At 31.1% G+C, this 9,538-nt stretch overlaps 2 protein-coding genes across 5 annotated transcripts; one reads left to right on the top strand and one right to left on the bottom strand.

The window, feature by feature from the left end:
* Positions 1-1,134: 1,134 nt before the first annotated feature.
* On the top strand, positions 1,135-4,375 carry LOC145030574 (uncharacterized). Of its 4 annotated transcripts, XM_078978941.1 has the most exons (8): positions 1,140-1,942; positions 2,059-2,185; positions 2,624-2,720; positions 2,880-2,916; positions 3,034-3,205; positions 3,323-3,424; positions 3,507-3,601; positions 4,021-4,375. In XM_078978941.1, the coding sequence occupies exons 1-6, from the start codon at positions 1,709-1,711 to the stop codon at positions 3,409-3,411; spliced, it is 756 nt and encodes a 251-aa protein (XP_078835067.1). In that variant the 5' UTR covers positions 1,140-1,708; the 3' UTR covers positions 3,412-3,424; positions 3,507-3,601; positions 4,021-4,375. The 4 variants fall into 4 exon arrangements, with proteins under 4 accessions (XP_078835070.1, XP_078835069.1, XP_078835068.1 ...); XM_078978944.1 differs by lacking the exons at positions 3,507-3,601; positions 4,021-4,375 and having other exon boundaries at positions 1,135-1,942; positions 2,849-2,916; positions 3,277-3,412; XM_078978943.1 differs by lacking the exons at positions 3,507-3,601; positions 4,021-4,375 and having other exon boundaries at positions 1,136-1,942; positions 2,849-2,916.
* A 911-nt stretch (positions 4,376-5,286) lies between these two features.
* LOC145030573 (NAD(P)-binding Rossmann-fold superfamily protein) lies at positions 5,287-8,438 on the bottom strand. The gene is made up of 5 exons (XM_078978940.1): positions 8,118-8,438; positions 7,345-7,687; positions 6,722-6,993; positions 6,301-6,497; positions 5,287-5,835 (listed from the first exon to the last, which is right to left on the bottom strand). Exons 1-5 carry the CDS (start codon positions 8,305-8,307, stop codon positions 5,401-5,403), a joined length of 1,437 nt encoding a protein of 478 aa, XP_078835066.1. The 5' UTR covers positions 8,308-8,438; the 3' UTR covers positions 5,287-5,400.
* Positions 8,439-9,538: the final 1,100 nt, after the last annotated feature.

Genomic DNA, 9,538 nt, shown 5'->3' with positions numbered 1-9,538 from the left:
TACCTCGATGGACACGTCCACTAAACTCGGTGCCACGGATGGTGAACTTCTCACTGATGGCACCCTATACAGGACTCTTGCCGAAGCTCTACAATACTTAACGTTCACTCGTCCGGATATTACATATACTGTTCAACAAGTTTGTTTACTCATGCATGCCCCGAGAGAGCCCCACTTTTAGTTGATGAATAAGATTTTTCGGTATCTACAGGGCACCATTGACTATGGTCTTCAGTTGGTTGCTTTCCCATCATAGACTTTGACTATTTACTCTGATGCTGACTGGGGTGGATGCCCTGACTCTCGCAGATCTACCTCCGGCTGTTGTGTATTCCTTGGCCATAATCTAGTCTCTTGGTCGTCTAAATGACAACCTACGATCTCCTGATCTAGCGCGGAAGCAGAGTATCGAGGAGTTGTAAATGCTGTCTCAAAGACCACATGGTTACGAAATTTGTTATTTGAGTTGCACGTTCCTCTTCGCAAGGCGACAATAGTCTATTGTGATAATGTTTCTGTGGTTTATTTGTCTCATAATCCAGTTCAACACCATCGCAAAATACATTCACATGAAACACCATCTTCACGATCCAAATCCTATGAAAATATATATATATATATATATATATATATATATATATATATATATATATATATATATATATATATATATATATATATATATTTTCCATTATCAATTTAGAATAAGAAATGATTCCAAAATAAAACTATTTGCGGCCATTAAAAGAAAACCAACCTCAAAAGCAAACTATTCGTAAAAAATAAATACACCTTGATCTATTGTGTGTCCATTGAAATATGCCTTATTTCCGAAATAACCTATATCGCCGTAAACAAAATTATTCCCTCCCCTGCGTGATCATTGGAATATTACATGTTTCTGAAAGGGAAACAATTAACAAAATCAAACTATATACAACCCTCCAAATAAAACTTTAGAATCTATTCACCTTACTATTTTGCCTGGATAAACCATTAGTATAGGTTAAACCCAATCACATTAAAAATAAAAGCCAAAAAGAACGTAACAAAAAAAAAAAGTTATGGATGAAAATCAAAAATTTGAAAACCCGACAAATTTTAAAAAATCAAATGTAAGTTCAAAAACAAACAAACAGATTTGTTTCAACTCCTCATCTCTTTCTCTCGTCACTGTCAAATAATCTGGTTCTTCTTTAAATTTTCGATTTTGATACCAATTTCTCTATGTAAGTACTAATCATTCGCTTATCTCTGTACATATTAGATTTTCACGAAATCTTTTTTTTCATTTTGGAGTAAACAATTTCGATTTGTAGAAGATTAAAGAAGATTCTCGTTAAAGTGCTTCATTCAAACTCAAAAAAAGTAGTTTAATTTCTTCGGCATAACCCCACCACCATCATTACATGATACCAGTTGGTTGATTATTATGCAGCTGATTGCTCCACCCACCTCCTTTTCGCCTGAATTTTAGGGTTTTCGCTCCTTCGCAATTTCAAATTAATATTCCTTCTGGTGGTGTAATTAATCATCTTGATTTCCCTGTTTCCCGGTCTCAAATTTTTCAATTTAACTTCCCACTTTTGTACACAGCGTTTCTCCTTTATTTTTTTTTCTTGATTGATCGTACTTGTGGTATATTTTGGATTCACTTTACTTCTTAGAATCTCTTCTCCTTATCAAAAAGAGAAAGGGTGGTCTTCTCATGGCGTTTCAGCCGTCGGATCGACCAGGTCCAAGCTCAGGATCGAGTTCAAGTTCTGGATTTCATCATAATTCCCCTTTTGGTGATACCACTTTGACTAAAATTTTTGTTGGAGGGCTTGCTTGGGAGACACAAAGTGAAACTCTGCGACAATACTTTGAACAATTTGGAGAAATTTTTGAAGCCGTTGTGATCACTGATAAGAACACCGGCCGATCCAAGGGTTATGGTTTTGTGAGTATTATCTTGATTTTAATTTAAATTTTTTCTTTTTGTAAAATATACGATAAGCCATGCATAATTCCTGTATCTATTTTGAAATCTTGAATGGAAATGTATGGAGGATTTAGGTGACTTTTCAAGAACCTGAATTTGCAAGGAGGGCATGTCTTGATCCTGCTCCGATTATTGATGGGAGACGAGCAAATTGTAATTTAGCCTCGCTTGGAAGGCCTCCTCGGCATTCCTTGCCATTTGGTAAAAAGAATTATATTTTTATAAAAGACAATTTTCATGAAAATTAGTGTTTTTAGGACAATGTTTGGCAATGGGCTTTCGTGAGTTTTTAGAGCTTTTAGTTTTTAAAATAAAAACGAGCTAAAAGCTTTTATTTTAGAACGAAAAAAAAATCCAAATCCTAAAGCTATTTCAAGTAGTATTTAAAGAAATGCTGTTGTAACAAAACTACTAGGTTATCCTTAAGAAAAATCATCTATATCCATCTTACAAAATTCCTTTTATGTAAATTTACACCTCTCAAAAGTGTAGGATTACTTTTGCCAAATGTTTCTATACAAATAGAAGCTATAGCTTCCAACTCCGAATAAAAGTTACAGTTACCTGCTACGAGCTATTTTTGCCAAACATACCTTTAGTATGGATTAAATGGTTAAATATTTTGGTTTCTTGTGGTAGGATCTTTGAGATTACCAATGCCTTATTTTGAAAGCTATGGCTATCAACAACCTCTTCCTTATGGTTACCAACAAGGATTAACGTATCCCTCATACACGTAAGTTTGTTTTTTTTCTTTCACTTATATATGTGTATTTATAATATAGAAACTTTATATATAATTCCATTTGATTCCTATGGGGCAACCAAACATGGTAATTACATGTAACAACTTATTACATGTAGTTATATGGTACTTGCTATTTTATTTGTGCAGGTATCCAACATTTGGTCCCGAATACATCTACCCACAGGTCAATAATGCATACCAATAAAATCTAATCACATGTCTTAATTATACTTCATATTAATTTGTAGTAATCTTATAATTCTCACTTTCTTGAAAGACCAATTTACTTTTTTTTTAATAGGGAATTTACAATCCATATGCGGGTCAACAACAATATGCTCATATATATGGTGTACCCAACACACAAGTGTATCCATACAACCAAACATTGACTGGTCAACAGATTTTTCAATTTGGTGGGCCCGGTTATAACGGAATTCAAACTTCTTCAATTCAAGCACCATATCCAACAGGTATGCCAAACATATTTCTTTACATTTATATGCTCAAATTGGTAGTGATGTATGTATGTTTGGTATATTAGGTAAAATGGGTTAATGTTGCTTGCTTTTGGTTTGTGTTATGATCAGGTGTTGCAGGGCCTATTTCGGTAGTTCCTGCACCACCACAACCACAGTTCATTCAAGGTGGAGGTTCTGGAGCAAATGCAGGAGGGTAAATATTTGGTTAAGGTTAGTGCATGGGTTGTTAATTTTTGTTCTGGTAAATAATGAAAAAAAAATTAAAAAAAAATTCAATAATTTGTTTTTGTAGGTGTCCATAGATTGCAACATGATTATGAGCAACATTAGTGCTATTGAGTGGCAGGGGCCTTTGATTTACCCTTGCAACCTATTCGCATTCTAGAGGTACCATTGCAACATGTTTCATGTAAACATTAACTTTTATCTAATTTACATATTCGGTCCCTGTACTTAGCACCATTTGTTTCAAGATGTTAACCTTTGTAAAACAAGGGGCAAATAGTCATTTCTAAGAATTTAAAAGCTTGAAACAGACTGTTAGGATCAAGACCGAAAGCATCATGGATAAAATAAATACCAAATTGTAAAATGTTTTTTTTTTTTACTTAAAGAAAAAAATTACCTAAGCAAAAGGACCAACTTGTAATTTTTTCTAGTAAGGGTGAGTTCAAAACATAACCAAATTAGAGTAACTACTTTTAATTATTTGCGTTGTGTGGTTTTCTTAATTATATAATTTAGAGTAACTACTTTTAACCTCATTCTAGTGCATAAATAAACCTGATGATACTTTTGTGATGCAGGTCATATACAATCAATGCTCACCAGAGAAGTTATCTTCCGATTTGCTTCTAGTGACAGGAGAAGTGGCACCACTTGGCTTTGGTTTATTACTGGTATTATGGAATACTAGTAGAAGTCGGTGGCCATGGTTCTATGTAATAAACAAGAGCTGACATTGGAATCAACATATGATTCTTGTTAAATTCAGAATGCCTGTTGTTATTATCCTGTCTCCCAAAGGGTGGGGGCTCAGGATCTTCTTTTACTTAAAAAAGCATAATTATGTGTTTATGTGATTCATCATCAAGAACAATGTTACTTTTAGTCGGTTGATGTAAAAACTAAAAAATAAATCTACTTCTTTCATTGCTTCCATGCTGTTTTTCACTTATAATATGCTGCTTTTAATCAACAATCAAACTCAATCCAATCGTTTATTGTTCATTAGTAACTTAATCCAATTTTGCATTATTTTAGTTATTTGTTAAAAGGACCATATAAATGGAAGTGTGTCATCACTCATCACATTGACTATCATTTTTCATACTTTAATATAATAACCACTGGTATTTCGTGTATTAGTAACCGTGAACTAGCGGATTTGTTTTTTTTTTTTTTGACGCAAACCATCACTACATAACATTTTTTTTGACACTTCATTTTTCGCTGAGGAATATAATTTCTCTTCACTAAAGAGTCATGAGATCATCTATTTCTATATATTTAAGGGTGTAAATATTGTATCTTTAGATATTGATCTGATTATTGCATTATAATTCTTAGCTCCTTCTAAATCTGGCCATTCTATCATTTCGATGCGATTGTGTTTCAATATAAAAACACATGAAGTATGTTGTTCCTTAGTCGTTATCAATTGTTGGTGTCCAACCTCCTTCTCTCCATATCTCTCCATATCAATAAGATCATTTTAGTGAATAACTTTTTTTTTTTTGAAACAAATATAATGTATGATCAATTTTTAGTTTATTTAAAAGATAAACAAATATATAAATCAATTATGTTATTTCAAAACAAGCTAAATTAGTTATTAGTTATTTTAAATATTTATATAAACTTAAAATTAAGCATAAAAATAAAAAATTTGAAAAAAATACATCATTAATAGTCTCTATTGGTAGAGAATAAAATATAATTTCTTTTGAATTTCGGTTTTTAAGAAATAATCTCTAATTTGTAATTTATTAAAGTTTGTTAGAATAGAAATATGACATGTGGCATGATAAACTGATTTTCATAGATAGAAGTCACGATTTTAGTATAGAAGAGATTGTAAATTCTGTTTTCTTTTATTAATAGAATCTTTAGTCTTATAAGTAAACCAATCTTCATGATTCACCAACAAATATAGTCTTAACAATATGAAGAATTAATACATACACCTATTTCTTGGCCCTCTTCAAGAGAAATTTCAAGGAAAAAACCCCAAGCACAAAAGTCTGCCAAAACCACCCTCTGGCATTCCCCGGATCCACTCTCTTAGCCAATCTCCAAGCATAAACAGCTTCACCAACATGCATTGCAATGGCCCAAGCTGCAAGTATCCTCAACACCAACATGGAACGTAAGAAGAAAAGGCATATGGATCGAAGGAGTGGCACAGGCGTAATATCGGGGAAAAATGCGGCTGCAATTACAGTTGACATTCCAAACACGCAGAAGAACCATGCGTAGATTGTGGGCCCGTCTAAGCTTTTTCGTTTTTGTTCTTGGTAGAATGAGATGGTGGTAGCCATGCCTTGTTGAGGGGTTGTCATTGGGGTGTACCCCAGCTCCTGTTTTGCTTTTAGGTAATTAAAATAATGGGTCACACCCACCTGTATATACACACACACACACAAAAAAAACAAACAGATAATAAAATATAAAAAAAAGTGTAAATGATTATTTTTGCGCTCACTAATAAGGGTAAAATGTGAATTTACCATGGTCACTAAACGAATGTTTGTTATAATATTCTTATTATATGAGTGGTGTCGGTTTGTTTTGGATTTGGTCCTAAGACTTATTTTTGTTGCTAGATCATTTGGTAAAATTATCCTCCCTTATCAAATTTCTATTAAAAATACAAAATTTGGGGCAAATTCCCCATTTTACCATATAATTCCAAAACAAAATGAAACCAAACAAGAAAATTCCTCGAGAGGCTAAAATGAAAGCATATGGATAAAGAAAAGCAGAAAATTCTTTTAGGGACCATATCTAAAAAACAATATAGCACAGGGACTGAATTTGTAATTTAGTAGTTAATAATAAATGAAGATAAACATAGTTTAATGAACCTTGTAAACTTCAGCAGGGAGCATCAATGGTTGAGGAAGCCAAGCACGATTCAACCAAGGATACATGATTGTGTAGAAAATGGAAAATATTTTCCCCAAAAAAAGAGCTCTTGGAAGACTTAATGATGCCTTTGGCATATCATACTCTAAACCTCTCAGCAATGGCCGTAGAAATTCAAAAGTGTTCACAGGACAACCTGTTTATCATAATCAGAACAACATATATATATATATATATATATATATATATATATATATATATATATATATATATATATATATATTGTTAAAGATTGTTTTTTTAGAAAAAAAAAATAATAATAAAAATAATGTTTCGGTGGTTAAATCATTAAAAGAAACGCTTTGTAATATAATAATAATAATAATAATAAATGATATAATAACTGAAAATGAAAATTACCATCTGATATGAAATATGGCTGGCCAGCAGCAACTGGTTGTTTTCCTCTTCCAGGAATGTCATCCAAAAGTCCCATACTTGCAAGAACTAATGCCAAAACCAAGTTATCAATATAAACCCAATCACTTTTCACATTTGAATCCCCAATTTTGAATGGAAGAAGCCCTAATTTTGAAAGACTGATAATCCTGGGAATGTGTCTTTCTTCACCAGGTCCATAGATAGCAGCTGGACGAATCGCACATGTATAAAAAAATTCTCCCTTTTTCTTCCTATAAAATATTAACCAACAAAAACTACATTACCCTTTTATTCATAATCTTTTTATCTATAATATAAAATCAACCTTCTTAACAGATAGTAAACCATATTTCCAAAACCATGGGCTAAGTCAAACATAAGATAGATAGAGTAAAAAATAGGGCAACATGCCAGAAATAGCAATGTATCTTCACTATAATAAGAAAAAGTGAAAGTAAAATGCTATAATAAGAAAAAAAAAGAGATAGTAAATTGCTAATTCTTGGATTTAGTCGTAAAAGATATTGAAAAATATATATATATATATATATATATATATATATATATATATATATATATATATATATATATATTATACTTACTTAGAAGGGCGACCATTGGTTTTAAGCACAAGCTGTTCAGCAATAGATTTACTTCTGCTATAAGGATCAACATGGATGTCCAGAGGGATATAAGGAAGCCTTTCATTTCCATTAATAATTTCATTTCCAGCAAATACAACGTTTGCTGTACTCACATATACAAGTCTCTTGACACCATTTTCATGGCAAGATTCCAAGACATGACATGTTCCATTAATATTCACATCATCAACTCGCCCAAATTGAAGCATTTCTTTACCAGACATGCCAAATGAAGCTAAGTGGAAAACACAGTCTACTCCACGTAATGCCTTCTCCACATCTTTTCTATTACTGATGTCCCCTAAAAGCATAAATTTCCATCAACTGAGTTGCATATAGTAATATATAGAAATGTCATCGGCCTAGGTAGCAGCCTTTTATTTCACAAAATGTTTCATTGATTTGTCCGCTTTTACAACTCTATGATGACTTATAAATGTGAGTTCATCGTAACTTTTGTTCAGAAACTATGGAAGAGAAGTGCTTTGGTTCATACAGTTCTCGATCCTTGTAAGAGCTTAATGATTAATCTATCTTCTAGAAGATTCAATTGTCTTATCCAGTCGATTATTTTCAGTCTACTAATTTCTACCACATTCATAAATCGCATGCAATTAGAACTGAATCTAATGCTAGAATACCTAATTCTCGAACTAAATCAACAAACACGAAGATGCTCAAAATTCAGCTGAACACATCCCTAATTTTAGAACAGAAAACGCAGTTAATACCTTTAACGTAGTGGACTCCGTTTTTGAGAAGATGGTCGGACCAAGGAGAAGTTGATCTTAGATCAAAAGCTCGAACAAGACGCGCGCCTCTGCGAACCAGCTCCAAACACAGCGCTGAACCCACAAAACCCAATCCACCTGTAACAGCGAACGCCTTTCCCTCTATACCCTCGTTCTCACTTAAATGCATCTCTGCGAATTCGAATTGTATGTATTTGTGACACCCACAGTATCGATGTGAGCAGCAGAGATCTCTGAATTCGAGGGATCAAAATCAAGGTTGACGATTTGACCTTTGACTTCTCACTATGCTCTGCTCTGCTCGTCTATATATATATATATATATATATATATATATATATATATATATATATATATATATATATATATATATATATATATATATATATATATATATATATATATATATAAACAAAATGAATCATTAGATGATTCATTTGTAAGATAATTCATAAGAAAAAATTCTCAAAAAAACATCTCGATGATTCATTTATACAATGATTTTGTTGTTATTCACTAAAATTATTATAAAAATAAATTTTTTCTTAATTTACTTAAAAATGAATCATAAAGATGTTTTTTTGGGAATTTTTTCTTATGAATCATCTTACAAATGAATCATCTAGTGATTCATTTATTTTGTTCGTCAAAAAAATATGTAGAAAAAAAACTTCTTACCTTCTTACCAAAAAAAATTTCTTACCGGATCTATATCCTATATATATATATATATATATATATATATATATATATATATATATATATATATATATATATATATATATATATATATATATATATATATATGGAAAAGTGAATATACCATTAAAGGTACATAAGCTTAGGTACCCAAATTCACAATACTATGTCATTTTGTATTATATATATACATTATAATTGTCCAATGTTCTTATAAATCAACTTATAACTTGATTTACTTCCAAGATTTTTATAAATTTCACATTTATCTCCCTCTTAAATAATTTTCATTTTCAACTATAATATATATAACCTACTAGGTGTTCAGAAAAAAAAAATATAATGTAAGAGGAAGATAATAATGAAATTTTGAAAATGTTGATTGTAAATCAAGTTAGGAATCGAAGTTAAAGAACATTATAATGAATATATCAAACAAATCAACGTATTATGATGAGTTTGGGTAGCTAAGCTTATATACCCTTAAGGGTATATTCACTTTTCTCATATATATATATATATATATATATATATATATATATATATATATATATATATATATATATATATATATATATATATATATATATATATATATATATATATATATATGGTTAGGTTCATGTGAGACGGCCTAATTTTGTAAGACCGTGAAATGTTTTTTTTTTTTTTTTATTATTTTTTTAGTTAATTCAAGTTCC

This window comes from Lactuca saligna, chromosome 2 (assembly GCF_052625555.1).
Source record: "Lactuca saligna cultivar CGN05327 chromosome 2, ASM5262555v1, whole genome shotgun sequence".
In the NCBI taxonomy this organism is placed as follows: Eukaryota; Viridiplantae; Streptophyta; class Magnoliopsida; order Asterales; family Asteraceae; genus Lactuca; species Lactuca saligna.
This window is presented reverse-complemented; position numbering and strand designations above follow the sequence as displayed.

Excerpts from the sequence above, each read along its gene's own strand:
- LOC145030573 (XM_078978940.1), bottom strand. The coding sequence starts at position 8,307 with ATGCATTTAAGTGAGAACGAGGGTATAGAGGGAAAGGCGTTCGCTGTT. Across the intron at positions 6,498-6,721 it reads GCCATATTTCATATCAGATG|GTTGTCCTGTGAACACTTTT; the intron begins GTAATTTTCATT and ends TATGATAAACAG. Across the intron at positions 5,836-6,300 it reads TCCCTGCTGAAGTTTACAAG|GTGGGTGTGACCCATTATTT; the intron begins GTTCATTAAACT and ends GTGTATATACAG.
- LOC145030574 (XM_078978941.1), top strand. The coding sequence starts at position 1,709 with ATGGCGTTTCAGCCGTCGGATCGACCAGGTCCAAGCTCAGGATCGAGT. Across the intron at positions 2,186-2,623 it reads TCGGCATTCCTTGCCATTTG|GATCTTTGAGATTACCAATG; the intron begins GTAAAAAGAATT and ends TTCTTGTGGTAG. Across the intron at positions 2,917-3,033 it reads CCGAATACATCTACCCACAG|GGAATTTACAATCCATATGC; the intron begins GTCAATAATGCA and ends TTTTTTTAATAG.